General features: G+C 41.9%; 1 protein-coding gene across 9 annotated transcripts in view; it reads left to right on the top strand.

The window, feature by feature from the left end:
* dock4b (dedicator of cytokinesis 4b) overlaps window positions 1–16,146 on the top strand; it is a 112,268-nt gene that overhangs the window by 17,499 nt on the left and 78,623 nt on the right. For all 9 annotated transcript variants that reach the window (XM_020639547.3, XM_020639550.3, XM_020639548.3 and 6 more), the window contains exon 2: window positions 15,006–15,089. In XM_020639547.3, coding sequence (XP_020495203.1) covers window positions 15,006–15,089 — 84 coding nt within the window. The remainder of the gene's footprint in view (window positions 1–15,005; window positions 15,090–16,146) is intronic.

Here is a 16,146-nt window from a genome sequence, read left to right as displayed (position 1 = left end):
GTGCAAACGGATCAAAAATGAGTTTATCTCAAAAAGTTTTTTAGTTGATTCAAGGCAGGTTAGTGTCTTTGATCCTATCCAGAAATGCCAAACTGCATTACAACATCTAAATAGTATATTGCACATATATCCAGAGTTGAAGGCATCTGTCTTTGCTGTATTGCACACAAGTTGTGCTGTATTAAGCCTGGCATGAGCCATGGAACCTAACGTAGTGTGCGCCTTAGACCCTAATGAGATCATCCTCAGATGTTCATCTTTCTTTTTACTCTCTCAACTTTACTTCGTTAGAGCAACTCATTTTCAAGGTTTCTCTTGCGGTTCTTTGTCCTTCATTTTCATCTTTTGTAATGTTTCTTCATGCTAAAAACAGGGGATTCATTTTTCTTTGCTTTTACAGATCATTTCCATTGAGATATATTGTCATTTTAAAAGCTTTATATATGGGGAATAAATCAATTGCAAGATGTTCACACATTGCCCACAAATCTATCCTCTAAACGTCTCATGTCTGAATGCATTTCCTTATCGTGCGCTCGTGTAGCATCACAGGTTTCCCCTCTAACTTGTTAGCTTAGCTGCTTTTTTTCCCCATGTTAAAGGATTTTATTCAAAGCAGTCAAGCAGTGACTCTCTAGCTGGATGACTGACTATAAGACATGCTCCAGTAGCTTGTGTTTGCGTAGCACCTGCCATCTGTGTGTCCTTGAGTGGGGCAGCTATGTGTGTGCGAGTGTGTGTTTTTGAGGTGCTCCATGCTGCCACTTCCTGTGAAGTGTGCTCCGAGGCTATCACCGTCTGTTAGTGCGCGTGTGCGTGTGCGTGTGCTCTTCCTTACACCCTGCTCATGTATGCACATGTCCTGTTTATGTGACCATGCACGTTTCAGTCATCACCTCATCACATGTCTCGACGACCACATGCAGCGAATCTGAACGTCCAACATCCAGACCTGCAGCGAGCGGTTCTTCAGCTCCGTGCAGACAAACCACAGTGTGGTCTTTTCATTCACTCTTTGTTGCTTTTTATACACTCCTCGGTGACTCAAATCGCTCACGGATGCTTCAGTGCTCTCAGTCGCTCTGTTCCTCTGCTTGTCACTGAGCTCTTTGTTTCATCCAAACAGAATGACGGCTGCGGGGTCAGAATGTCGACTGTCTTCCCTCTCTTTCCATCTCGCTAGTTCTTGCTGCTTCTTTTTGGTTGATGTGTTTGAAAATCGTCCGCTTAAAAAAGATTCAACGTCTTTGTCTGGTTTGAGTCGACATGGAAAAAAGATATATATATAAGTGCTTGAATTGTCCTAAACTACATCTTCAAACATCTCCCTGTAACAGTTGTTTTTACACTCTTTCCACATGTTATCTTTGCACTCCATGATAGCATAACTCAGTCTTAGCATTTAGCATTATTAGCAAAGGGCCATTTCTTTTCGACTCACTGATACAGTCAGCCTCCTTTTTACTAACAAGACTTTGCTTGGGTGATGGATAAAAATGGACGCTGAGGTTGAAGTCAAAATTAAAGCTATGGTTGACATTTATCTTTCGGATCTCTCTTCTTGCATCAGCTTTTCTCTTATTCTAATTTCTACCAACTTTTCCCCTATTTTTGTTTTTTTTGTTTTTGCATTCTTCTCGATCTTCAAGAGTTAACTCAACACCTCTTCCCTTTCACATCACCATTCTAGCACTTTCTCATCCCTTTTATTGACATTTTATCATCAGCCCCTAGTTCATCAGCCCAGCATTTCCCCCACCTTCAGACTTAACCTTTCTCCTCTTGGTAGTGTGGGTGTGTGTCTGTGTGGAACACTTGATCTGAGGGTTGCTAATCAAATGAGCAGCAACCTCTTGTTTTGACCAGCATGTCTGAACTTTACCACACATGCACATACCTAAAAGTAATCATGTGGGCGTGTTAATATGCTACATAGATACAAAGGTATGAGTTTATAGGAATGCAACAGGACCTGTGGTTTGTTTTCACAGAAATCAAGATGCAAAATGCCCCTTTTCATTTTTTCACTGCACACGGTGACATAGCCCTTTACCCTTGAGAGTTAAATGGCATCGCTGCTCTTTTATTCCCCAAGCATGCATGTTAGAAAGACCCTTTAAGAACATCTATGTATTTATATGCTCCCTTTTTAGCGCTAGGAGACATGGATGCAGGCTGCAGAGAGGAATGCTGAACAACAGTTTTAATTTTAGCTCCTAGAAGGTGTTTTTGTGTTTTGCTCTGTGGAGTTACTCGAAGTTCATTCCTTGTCTGTGGGCTTTTGTGCCACCACTCGCACCCTACATTTCAGAGGCATGTTGCCCACAGCCCACACGTGTGTGTCATCATATAACTTGTTCCCAGGCTACTGTCTTGCAACAACACAGCGGGTTTAACTTAGAAGGTAGCCTCCATATGCGTGTTCATGGCTCAGTGAAGAATGAGAGGTGCTGATGCCTTTCATCATGCATGGTGTGTGTGTGTGTGTGTGTGTGTGTGTGTGTCAGTCACACCTCCTCAGAGCAGCATGCTCATGTCAAGCATGTGCACATGCTGGGATATTGTATGTGTGCAGAACAAAATGCTTTTCATAAGAGAGGGATGGTGGGGAAATATTATTTTTAATGAGGTGATAAGCACCAGCTGTCCAGTATGATTGGACAGAATCAAAGAATACCTATAGATGATGAATCAAATAATACCTATAGATGATGATAACGACAGTTGCACATATTGTTTCCAATTTATCCCAGAGACCATCAAGTCAGTCATTTAAACATCTCATACCTTATCTTACTCAGACTGTAGCCGAGTAAACAGACGACATACCACACATTTTAAAATGTTAAGATTCACTCAACAAATAAAGAGAGCGAGCTCCTGCAGTTTCTGCTTGAAGCGAAGCATCTCTGATGTTTATCTCACTTATTACAGCATTAACTTTGATTTGATGTGAAACACGACTTATTTAATCCTACTTTGCATCTCTTGAGCATCATTTAAGTATCATCTTCTCTGCCTCCTAAATCAGTAGAAATCTCCTTCATTCATTGCTTAAGACTCATTGGAAAGAAGAAATCATATCTGCACTGCTCATGTCTTTTTTTTCCCCCATCGGGTTGCAGAAGAATTAACGTTTCTGCTCTACACTACCATTAGACAATGATATTTTTTTTTAATCATCTACCTGCCTTTGAACTCTGAGCACTCGGGGACACACAGCAAACATAATTCTTTAAGTCCAAATTCCCCCAGAGATTATTAAGTATTTCTGATAATGATCTGATGAGCTGAACATCCTATGCCATTAACAAAAAAAAGAAAATCCATCCAAGGCCCAATGGGTGATACATTCTGCCTCTAGAGTTTGTTACATAACCTGTGACAATCTTGTATAACTGATCATATGATGGTGATGGAGAGCACCGTCTCACATTGTGGTCGTTTTCAGTTGAGTAGAGAACTTGCTCTGAATGTTTTATTTCCTTCAACATCCTCAGCCAACCATTCAGTCACCCCTAAACTCTTTGCATGCAAGAATCTGTTTCTTGATTAAAGTTTCCTTTATTTGTCATCCAGCTGTATGTTTTTTCTTTTTTTTGCAATCATAAAAAGCCACTCTCTGCCTTTGGAAAAACCTGCTGTTTCCCTGACAATGTCTCAGCCTCAGTTTTCTCTCTCATATATAACTGTTCTTTTCTGTTATCTAACAAGCGGTAACTTGGCTATTTTCTGATCTGTTCTCCTTCTTTTAATGTCACTCTTTGCCAGAGCTTTGCAGGATCCCTGACCTTTTATTGAGTAGCTAATGCTTTTAACAGATTTTTTTTTATACATTCTGTAATTGAAGCAGCCATCACAGTAAAAAGAAAAAAAAAAAGAAAAAGAAACCCTGGAGCTGCTGAGTACATCTGGTTTTAGATGAGGAAAACAAAAGTGTGAAAAGATTTAGATTTCATTGTGTATGCAGTGTCTATACATGCAAGAATACTCATTAAAATTAAACACTTAACGCTGCAATCACTAGCTTTTCTCACATTGAAATGACACGCCTGGAAGAGCATCTAGGCATTTGTAAGTGTGGTAAGTGTGAAGTGTGTGATGATTGTGTCTGCATTGTCCACCACATAGGTGAAACCTTAAGCTTCTTTGAAGAACAACAATTGTCCAGTTGTAGCTAGGCAACCTTCACTTACAGAACTCATTGGGGTTTATTGGAGGTCATATTAGGGTCATGGCTGTATTACAATTTAAGACACCTTTCTAGGGTACTTGTTTTAGCACTGCTTTAGAGTTTCTAGATTATTTGATGATCATGTGATTGAAGGAAAATGCTCAATGACACCAAGGTGATGTTAAAAAAATGTTGCCTATACTCTAAAGCACCCTTCATATAGCCTATTCATTAACCTCAGAACTCAGATCTTGGAGATGGGGATGATGTCACACCTGAGTCACTGTACCTGCGTTTCAGTAAGGAGTTGGTAACAAGTCGAACAGGCAACATGAACGCCTCCAGGAGTACCTTTTGTTTAGTTAGCTAATACCAGGCGATAACAACACACTGCATGATAGTTTGCTCGCACGAAATTAAGTGCCTTGATGCAATCGGTGTGATTGATTTGATTTCACAAAAAGAGGACTAAGTTGATGTATGTAGCAGCCATGTTGGAGTTTAGCTACTGAAGCTTCTCAAGAGTTTCCAAGTTCCAACTTCAGGGGGGCGTTCCTGATGACGTATCAGACCGGCAACTGAGAAGTTCCCGACTTGCAAGATCAAATGGATTGCGCCATAAATCCTCCCAGTCAACGTGAATATCACACAGGCGTAATGACCGTGCCTCCGCTGAGCGAGTATCTGAGGTAATAACATCAGTGTAAAAGGAGCAAAATTGCGTCACCGCAAATGTTGGAGTTGGCAGAACAGACAGAACAGTGCAGTGTGTGAATCTGAGTGTTGTTGCTTCTCAAGCTTGTGCACTGTTGTAACCCGATGTTAAAATCACACGCTAAGATACCGATATTATGCCATTGTGGGATTCAGTTTAAATGCACAAAGGCGACGTGTCGGCAAAGCTCCTTTAAGGCTCTTAAGCGGAATCTCTAAAAATGAACATAAGCTTTATGTTTTTCTGTAGGTGGGACTTTTATAGGTGGCTATAGTTTTGATCCAATACCCCTCCATGGTGGTTTATAGCGTAGTCTTTGTACTGTACTGTACTCAAGCTGGCTTCTGTGCTGACTAACTTACTTTGTACAACCCCACTTGAAGAATCCTGAACTTCTAACTGTAATTGTCTGCGAAGTAATTACTTAGGCGGTAAAATTGGTCGACATTCATATAAGCCGTTTTCAAACCAATCAAAGGAGATACTCTTGCGGTGTCCTCTTTTTATTTTCCCTCTTCCCTCTCTTCTTGTCTTTCTTATTGGTGATCTATTTAACCGCTCTGTCTGTGTTAAGCTCTCTGCTGTCTTCCACACCTCTCTCCATTGCTGTAACTGTTTGTATTCGTGTCTGAGAGCCGACGGCGAGCATCTCTCTTCCCCTCGAGCTGACATCGAGTACAGCGGCAAACACAGAAGTGAGGTACAGCAGATCTGAAAGCTACTTATCTCTCCTGTGTCTGTCTTTGAATCACTCTGTGTCACTTTTTCTGTTTCCCCGTCTATCTGCTTATCAATTGTCTCTCTCTACAATGTTGTTTATCAATCTCTGTCTCTCTGTCTGTCTTTACCCAGACTCTCATTTTGCTCCTGAGTCATACCAAATCCCCTTTGTGTCTGTACATTTATGCTCGAGGCTGTGGCTGTAGGCCACACTGCCCTGTCTCTCCTGTTTTAACACTCTTGACAGCACAAAACACAAATTTAAAGTAAGCCTTTGCAGCAGCTTAACCTGCTCTGCTTATAGAGTCCAATCGATTCTGCTTCACCTTGAGGCAGCATTTCCCCTTTCATTCCTCTTCTTTTTGTAAATACCACACCTACAGTTCTTGATTTTCAGCTAACTGCAGCTGCAAGCTAAAAACCCACAGATGCTGTTTTTTTTTTTGCTGGATTTTGTTTCATCACTTTTTCATCATACCTTCATCACCCTGGAGTCAATGTGGACCTGATTGCAGTTTTGGGTTGTTGTAGCCTTGAGCAAAGTGGTGGTTGAGGCTCTATTTCTGATGTCATAACCATGAGACGTGATGTTAGACTGACTGTCCAAAATACAACCTGACAAAGAAATCTATGCAGATTTGTGTGTGTGTGTGTGTGTGTGTACCCCAAAAGGTCACACTCTCATTCAGGTAAACGTGTTCTTTTCAGGCCGCAGACTCACGTGTTGGCTGTTGATTTCCTGTCAGCTCTGGGCGTGTGTATGTATGTGTGTGTGTTTACATCCGCATGTGCTGCTGCAGCATATGTGCATAATTTGCCATAATTTGATTCAGGATAGCTTGAAGTGCAGATAGAGGTCAGTCACACCTCCTTTTCCCCCTGAAAGACAACAGTAGAGGGATGGTAGAGAATAGAAGAAAAAAGTGAGTCACAGTGAGGGAGACAGATTGATGTTGTAGGTTTCAGTTCTGAGTCTGACCCGCCCCCTTTTAACCGTTATACCTCGAAGGAAAAAACAAAAAAGAGAAGCAGATGTTTTGTCTGTTCATCTTTCTCCTTTTCTCTTCTCTTATCTGCCGGTTAGAGATGCAGCCTACTCACCACTTATCCAACGTTCCTCCCTCCATCACCCTCTACAGTTTCCCTTTTGTCTCCTGAAATCTTTTGCTTTGTCATCAGACACCATTCATTTCCCTCCTCTCCTGCTGTTTATTTTAGCCGTTCTTCCTCCACTCTCCAATCCTTCTTTTCTGCACAGTGGGAGGATGTGTAGGCATGTTGGTGAGCCTTCAGCTGCTGAAAATCAACACCAACGCATCAGCGAGCAGCATTTACATCTCGAGGGTTTAGAGTATGACAAGGAGGCCCCTTTTTGTAAAAAAAAAAAAAAAAGAAAAAAAAGTCATGTGAATTATCAAAATAGCTGGAGCAGTCACAATATGGTTTTCAAATTACAATACACCTTATCAAGTGTCAAGATTGTGGGAGAACATCATGGGGCTAAATGCTCATTTTCACGAGCATGGCTCCAAATGTATCTGATGGATGATAAAGAAACAGGAAACTGATGCTAACACAAAACAATGTGTAATGATTTAAATATGGCACACACTTCATGAAGCTGATGTATTCCCTTTCACACTTGACCACACTTGTGCACTCTGAAGTGATCATTTGCAGACATAACAACACTACAACTCTTCTGGTTGGCCTCTCAACAGGTGTCCTTCTTCTTCTTCTTCTTCTTCTTCTTCTTCTTCTTCTTCTTCTCTGGGGAGAACTGGTGACAGATCCCTTCCTGAAGCCTGGGCTATATATATATATTTTTTTTTTAGCCAAGAATGAAATCCAACCCAGTGACAGGAAGCGTCCCCTTATGTTATCACACACCTCATTGGCTGTGACGAGCTATTCAAAGGTATAAAAGGAATTAACTACAGGAAAATTGCTCATTTTATCCCTGCGCTAATTCTCTGTCAGTCTTTTATTAATCAAGTGTGCAAACCGCTCAAATAAAAAAACAAATTTGCTCGTTCGTTTTGAAACGATGATGACAAAAGGAATAACAGCGGTGATAGAAGCAATTTATAAATGTGAAAACATTGGAGAAAATGACAAATGTATGAAGGTGAGATAAAACCTCTCAAGGGCATTATAATAATAATCTCATCTAAACTGTGGACATCAGTGTGCTATCTAATGCATACACTTAGTGCTAGCTTTAAAGTACACACACACACACACACACACACACACACACACACACACACACACACACACACACACTGTCAGATTAATGCTTGGGAATGAGGTGAGGTTTTAGTGCACTGACCTATATTTCTATTTAATCTGACTCATTTATGATTTCTCCTGCACAGGCCAGTCCCACTGACTGAATGATGCATGTGATTTTTTTTTTTTTTGTGTGTATAAACTCCTGTTCTGACTTCTGCAATTGATTGAGAAAGTCATGTATCAGACTCTGTAAGTATAAGATTTCACATTCAGTCAACAAGTCTGACAATGGAGCAGAGCTGAGGCGATATTTAACCATGAGCTCTACTTTTTTTTCCCCTGCCTTGCAGCCAATACAGAAAAGTAATAACATTCCTCAACCGACTCTGCCTCGAAAGCTCCTGCTAGCGGTGTGATTTGAGTGAAGGGTTATTGTTGCTAGAAAGGTTTTTTTTTTTTTTTTTTGTGATGGCGGTTAGGTTGCTATCTCCGCACGCACAAAAGCAGCGAAAGGAACCTGGCAGCCCGCAATGGAGACGGCGAAATGAAAGCCGTTCCTCCTGGGTGATTCGGCCGGCCTCGCTTTTGTCTGAGCTTGCCTATCAGACCTCTAAGTCTGCACGTACTGTGTGTGTGTGTGTGTGTGTGTGTGTGTGTGTGTGTGTGTGTGTGTGTGTGTGTGTGTGTGTGTGTGTGTGTGTGTGTGTGTGTGTGTGTGTGTGTGTGTGTGTGTGTGTGTGTGTGTGTGTGTGTGTGTGTGTGTGTGTGTGTGTGTGTGTGTGTGTGTGTGTGTGTGTGTGTGTGTGTGTGTGTGTGTGTGTGTGTGTGTGTGTGTTTTTGTCTGTTTCGGTGGGCACAAACTCCCAACTTGAGCCTATTCAATACCTTCCAAGTTCTTCTACTTTCCAGCATCTGCTCGCCTCTCCTCTCCTCTCCTCTCCTCTCCTCTCCTCTCCAGCCTCGTTGATTCCTCTGCTTTAGAATGCACGATGTCACTTCCCAGCATTCCAAGCTCAACCTGAGAAATCACTTTCTTTTTGCAGATGCACACCAGTGCACACTCATTGACTTTATCTGTCTTCAGCTCACGTTTAGGCTGCAAAATACCTCTGTCATGTGAGATTGTGTGTATTCCTTCTTGCAGCATATTTGCACACTTTTTTATGGTTGGAATTTTTTTTCCACAATACATGTTCCCCGTGTCTGTTCTTTTGTGCTGTAACCAGGCAGCAGTAGCAGGTATTCTTTTACAATATTTTGACATGACTTGGAGGAATTCCTATACCCCCTTTTACCTCACCACATTGGAAGCTAATTGCTTGAAACAAAGCCATTGGTCGGGAAAACAATGTGCATGGAGTAAAGCTGTGCAAAACATTTCTGGGCTAGTTTTGGTCGGCGTAGGAATGTTCCAGTCACATTGCTGTAATAAAGGGTACTTTTGGTTTGGCACAGAGCTACGTTCTTGGATTGTGGATGTGCAGAATGTGCAGCACGAAGGAATGACGAGTTTTATCCGTATACAGTTAACTTTCAGTTCTCCATTTCCATTTTGTACATCTGTCGGAGTCAGAACGAATACATGCATTGCTTCCCCGCTTTTAAAAAAATAAAATAAAAATCTGTCCCTTCCTTTCTTCAGAATAAACTAATTCACCTCCTTCATTCGTCTTCTTGCATCCTTACAGCTGTCTGTTTCATGAAGCTCACACTTAAAGTCCCACACACAAATTAAATATTCATGATCCTTACATTTGGCAGCAATGGAGGCCAGTGGAGCACCACCAGTTGCGCATGTTGCCAAATTAGCATATTAATGATATAAATGCTGCATAATTAACATGTGGGAGTGGGTTGTGCACGTGAGTCATTGTCAGATCAGTCAGCGAGAAGAAAGGGTCAGGCTAATGAGGTTAAAAAGCACATTAGCGAGCGCTTTGAAGCAAATTTGCCATGCTATTTGGTGAATTAGAAAGCTGGTTAAAGCTGTGGGATATGACACAGAAATCAGTGCATGCTTCTTAAATATCTCTTTTTGGCTTTAATAGTGAAATCTGTGTAAAATTGAGCCTTGCAGCAGCATGATATTGAGCTTTGATCACTGCAGTACCTGCTGCTTTCAGTCGTCGCTGGTTTTGAAAGAGCGCATGCTTTTTTTGAAGGAGGAGCGTTGGTGTTCTTCTTCTTACTCAGGGCCTGTGGCTGTGCTTGTTCTTCTAAAAGGCTTAGACGGAGCTACGAGCAAACCAGAATGTAACGTGGTTTGACAGCCCCTGACTCCAAGTGGCAGTTAAAAACACATGCGTGCTTAATCCCGGCCGGGCTTTCTAGGGAACTCGACAGACTCAGCAGAATGCACTTGTAAATCAACAGACACACTGATGGATCGAGGTGACGGTGAGAGGGCATTAAAGACATCCAGATGCAGACATCGACCTCCAAGATCCAATGTGGACATAGTTCCTGTCTGTTCATGAAGAGATGACTTGCTCTCCATGAAATAGTGTTTAATCAGTGATGCCAGTGGATTTCATTACGCCTGCTTATGCTCTCTTTACGGACTGTATTCATTGCATACACCAAAGCCTGCTGTTACATGATTGGTCAATCTACTACTCAGACTTAAAGCGTTCAACAAATGTAAATCAGAAAACTAATGAATCAGAAGATGGTCTTTGACCTTCTCTCCTTGTTCTGAGTCTATTCAATTCTCTCTTTTTGACCTTTCATGTGCGTTAAGAAGCCCAAAGTGGCTTTCCCGAGTGTGTTGAAGATGAGTGCTCCCATGTTAACCCAGTGGCAACACACTGACACTCTGCATCAGTGTTACACCAGCAGCTCTCCTTCGAGGGGGCCACTTTAATTTTATTTTTAGCTTCTTATTTGCTCTCTGTTCCTCTGTTGATGCATTTCTCAGTCTTAATTCCCCCCCCGCTCTATTGTTTTGTCTCATAAAATCAACAATATACAAAGTCCCCCCCCCCCCCGAGCCTCTTTGTGTTTCAATTTGTTTATCCAAGTTTACCCGACTTTTTCCAGCCTGCCATCTTTGTGTAATGTCTATGTTTTTTTTGGGGGGGGGGGCGATAGTTTGGACAAGAATAACCACGTCCTCGCTATGACCCACTTGGCCGATGTCACATCAGACCGCGCGTGTTTTGGTGTGTCATAAAGGATCAACGTTTGCCTTTTTGTGGCTGAAACGCTGGTCAGGCAGTCTGTCTCAAAAAAAAAGGGTCTGACAGGTTGGGCAGGGAATGAGTGTGTGTTTATGTCATATCTGAGCATCAGCAGCAGGTCGGGTCTGCTTTGATTCAATTTATGCGATCAGATATTCATGCACCAGTGGCATCCACTTAGATATGCTCTGTTTACGTGTGTGTGTGTGTGTGTGTGTGTGTGCATTGGTCCATTTATAGGATCCCCCCCTTCTGTAATGCCTGTTCTTGTAGCCTGCAGCAGCTGTATCGTCAAACATCGTCAAATGGCATCTTGCTCCCTAGTTGTGCCCTGCTGTTTCTTTATATTTTGGCATAATATGACAAATCTTACAGTTCAAAGAAATGGGACCAAACATCAAATCGTTTCTCAGGAGTGTGAAGCACCTTTCCAGCCCAGACAGTTGACAGAAAGACAGTCAGAGGCAGCTGTATAACAGACAGTAAGAAAACCGACAGACAGCAGCTGTCTCGTGGATCGACAGGCGGGGAAGCTTTCATTTTGCTGCAGAAAAAAAAAAAGTGTCTTGAAACTGAATAATTTAGTGAACTGCAGCTGGGAAAGTCACTTGGATAATTCATGCATTGGGCACACTTTGTGAGTGTGTTTTCTGTGATTGTGTGTGCATGTATGAGAGTGATTGGGCTGTGAATGAATTACAAAAAGTAGGCAAGTTTTGGGGTTAGTCTTTGTGTGTGTGTGTGTGTGTGTGTGTGTGTGTGTGTGTGTGTGTGTGTGCGTGTGTGTGTGTGTGTGTGTGTGTGTGTGTGCGTGTGTGTGTGTGTGTGTGTGTGTGTGTGTGTGTGTGTGCGTGTGTGTGCAAAGCGGTTGGTCTTTGAATGAATTACAAAGTCAAATGTGCACTTGTGACAAATCCCCTCGTACAGATAGTGTTTCTGGAGCTTCGAGGGATAACAAGGAGCTGGCGAAGCTTCGGCACAAAATGCAGACGGGAACACACACACACACACACACACACACACACACACACACACACACACACACACACACGGAGCTGCAGAAGGCATGAGTGTGAGGCTGCTGTTTGATTCCATCAGCAGGCTTGATCTCAAAGTCAACATGAGATAGTGGGTGGATGGGTATAATGCAGTCGTCTCTTGGGTTGTGGGCTATTCAGCTTTAAAAAAAAAAAAAAAAAGGCAACTTTAAAAATAAAAGCACCCCTGGCAGTCGACCTCTGATTTGCAGCTGAGATTGCTCTTTAAGGGAAGTTTACTGTGTCTGTAAAGTTTTTTGCTTCCAATTTTCATGTGAAGCTGCTTAAACAGATTTTTTGACTCCCAGAAATACAAAAAGTTGTCGTTTCCTTCATTAAGATAATGCCTCTTGTGTAGTAAATAAGGGGAAATCTACATGTCTTCCATGATATGCAGCCAAATTCTCACTCAACAAAATTGTTCATCCATAAATCTTCAACTCAAAATGTGTTTGTTAAATTACATTTTTTGAACCGGTTGTTGTTGTTTCTTTAGAATAAACTTTTCTTAAGTCATGGATTTAAAGAAACAAAACAAAAACAAAAATAGTAATTAAGCTCCATCCATTGAGAACTAATATGAATGGATTTTCATGACTTTCGGGATTCCCTGAGCTGTAAGTGAGTGCACATGAGGACTCACAGCCTCCATAAAAACCTGCTGTGTGACCACCCTTGTTTGAACTCCAGCTCTCTGTGACTTTTATAAATTGGGCTGGATTAAATATAAATCCCTCTCCGGCGGGACAGATTCTCTCTGTGCTGTTGCGATGTTGTGTTCAGGTACGCTGGGCCGACGAGCCCTCATGAAATCCTCTCTAAACACTTTAGTTGTTGGGAGGATTCCTCTTAGTTGTGCATGGCAGGGACCCTTGTTAAGACGTTTCTACTTCAAATCCCAGTGACTCCACCCTCCCCCCCCACCTCTCTGCGTGTGAATGCGTGTCTGTGTGTGCTGCATGCGTTCATTTGAATAGGTTGCTTGTGCAAAGTTAAGAGTGAGGAGGGATCTGTCAGCTCTTTCATTTTTGTGTTTGTATGCGCATCAGTGTGCAGAGGTTGACATCGCTGTGTGTACCTGCAGGTTTAACTGTGTGGGTTCATTTATCTGCGTGTGCGTGTGCGTGTGTGTGTCGGGCTGCGGATATCTGTTGAAGAGCTGTCAACTGAGTCTTACGCCGATGGCTATCACACTCTCACAGCTTACAGGAGTTTCCATTGCTAATGGACTATCAGCCTCTCTCTGTCCCTACCTCCTGAATTCACCTCCATTACATTCTGAAGATTCTGACTAACATGTGAAAGCTACATCTAAAATACAAGAGGTGTATCATGCCACTTCAGAACAGTGTCAAAACTCACATGATTGAGGGGAATTTCCAGGTCATAGTGTGTCTTACTTATGCAGTTTGAGAGGGGGTGGGGGTTGGTCACAAGAGCAAATTGAGTCCCTTAGATTTAAGAAGCCTGGGTTGTACACTTAAAGTCAAGTTGTTGTTTTTTTTAATGGCAAACTTCTCATAATGCAATCTATGAACCTGTGGTCCAAGCCCTCCTAGGGGGTGTGCCAAAATTCTCAGGGCTTTGTTAACTCTGAGGCTGTTTGAAGTAGAAATTTTTCACAAAATAAAGAAACAATATGTAACTTTTCCACCTTAAAATAGTTATGTTAGAGGTCGAACTAAATGTACAATTACTTTAATCAGGGAGAATGGCGTCTCTCTGATGTCCACAGAGTGCCTCAGTCGTCTGTTAACTGTACTATGTAACTTTGGCAGTGGACCGAGGTCATCTTTTTGAGAAGTGCAGACGGCTTTATGCCACAAAGTAACACAGCGGCCTTTATCTACAAATCAGCCAGTTACTAAGGGTTTCCTCAGGATCCTTACAGGGATATTGTACATGGCTAGGCACATACAACAGTCGCATCCTTACAGCTGAAGAAGTATAGAGATGTTAAAGATTGATAGTAGCATGGAAACATTTTTTATCGTACTATTTCAGAGGGGTATGGGCATTGGCTTATACTTAATTCAGGCTATTGGAATCTAAATCTAAATTGTACTAAATGTATCTGAACATCTCTCTTTACTTTATCCACCATGTTTGCAGTTCCTCATTAAAATCTCTTCCAATCCCACTAGTAGTTCTTAACACAGGATTTCTGTTTAGCCCAATCTGAGATAACCCTGATCACATCAACAGACTTAAAAAAAAAATTAAAAAAAAGGTCCTTCCCCCTCTTTTGGATGGCTGGATAATATTCCTCATGATGCCTAAGCTGATTTCCGTGCTGTGTAACATCTGTGAAGTGCCCCTTTAAGTCAATCCCAACATCTGCTCTCTGTCTATTTGGATTTGATTTGGAGAGAAAAAAACACAAAAAACTTGACATTTCTGGATATCTAAAGTGGAGAACACAATCTCTTTGCTTCCTCTGTGTCCACTCTCAAAGCTTGATAGAAAAACAAAGAGGGTTGTTTCAGAAGTCCTGCAGAACATGGTAGATATATGTTTTCACCTTTTTCAGTGCTGGTTTTAGTCTCTTGGTAGGCAACAAATCTCTGCAGTGAAACATAAACAGGCTGCTTCTGTAAATTACTCCTTCATGCAGAATGATTTATGACCCCTGAGCTTGCAAGATTGGATCCCGCAGAATCCCCCATGTTTAGATATCTTCATATATCCTCTATGACGCAGAATATATTTATGTAAGATTGTTTTGTGGATTACTATTTTAGATTTGTGCAAGAAATACAGAGATTTTTTTTTTTTTTTAGTTCACCTACACAGAGTATTGATTGCGCCTCCTCTCTCTTTTCCTCTTTTTTTTTTGTATCCCTCTGCTTATGTCTTCGGAGCCTTTTCTTACTGGGCAAATCAAAGCTCTAACATTAATAAAAATCAAACTCATGTGGGCGTTTTGTGCTTCTCTTCTGTTGCAGTGCTGGCCAGTTTCCGAGGGACTGTCCAGCATGGCCTCCCGCTGGAAATCGGTGACACGGTGCAGATCCTGGAGAAATGTGAAGGTACGGTTCATGCTTGACTAATAGAAATGAAACAGAAGCAGTAGCTTTCGCTTGAGTAGTGAAGTGAAAACATATAATTTACTTCAGGAACACTTCCCCCTTTTGTCTGTTTTATCACTTAATCTCTTATTAAATCTCAGATATTTGAATGTGCCTTGTACTACTCCTTTATGTCTTCTTGAAGGTTATCTTCATGCAGTTTGTGCACAAAATGAGCGTCGTCATGTCTGTGATGAATGCCTGTGGAAATTCATGTTTGCTACTGTTTCCTGCGCCGCAGACTGACTGCTTGTCCCTCCTTCCTGCCCACGCCGACTCTGTTTTTCTCCTTTACTTTTTTGCTCTCTCTTTCACTGTCTGTCTCCCCATCTACATATTTTATTGTCTCCTCCTCCTCTTCACCATTTTACCCCTTGCTTTTACTTTCCTTGGTCGTTTTAAAAAAGAAAAAAAAAATCCAGATTGACATAAAACCGCAAAACAGTCCTATGCGCACCTTGAGCAACCATGCACAAACACATACAGACCTCCCTCTTCCGGAGCTCTTTACACACTCTTTCTTACTTCCTATTCCGAGACAGAAGCGCGCACTCACACAGAGAGAGAGTCAGCTATATAGTCGTGCAGACAGCCAGGCAAGGCGATGTGATATTGCAGTTAAAGTTCCCTGAGGAAGTAGACTGTGGCACTTGCCAGCGGAAAGCTCGGTCCTGAAGGGAGGAGCGAAAATCAAAATCCTGCCAGCAGTGAGGGGGCTGAGAGACGGGCTGCTGACAGCAGAGGAGATAGACTAATGGGTCTGCCTCGTGCTGTTGATGCTTCTGACACTTCAAAACGCAGCAGCTTACTGTGTGAAAGTGTCTTTACTGACATGTGGCTCCTGTCTGTAAAGGCTCTGTCTCAGTAATTGATTTCTGAATTAGAGTTTTAATACCTCTTGAAGTTTGTTAATTCCCTGACTGCGATGGATACATTAGAGTATGGAGGGTGTAGATTAAAGCTTCTGTGAGGAATTTTCAAATGGTTATGAATCAGACTGAAATGACTAATAATGCCT

Source organism: Labrus bergylta, chromosome 23, assembly GCF_963930695.1.
Source record: "Labrus bergylta chromosome 23, fLabBer1.1, whole genome shotgun sequence".
NCBI lineage: Eukaryota > Metazoa > Chordata > Actinopteri > Labriformes > Labridae > Labrus > Labrus bergylta.
Note: the sequence above shows the minus strand (reverse complement) of the source record. Positions and strands in the feature narration are given on the sequence as shown.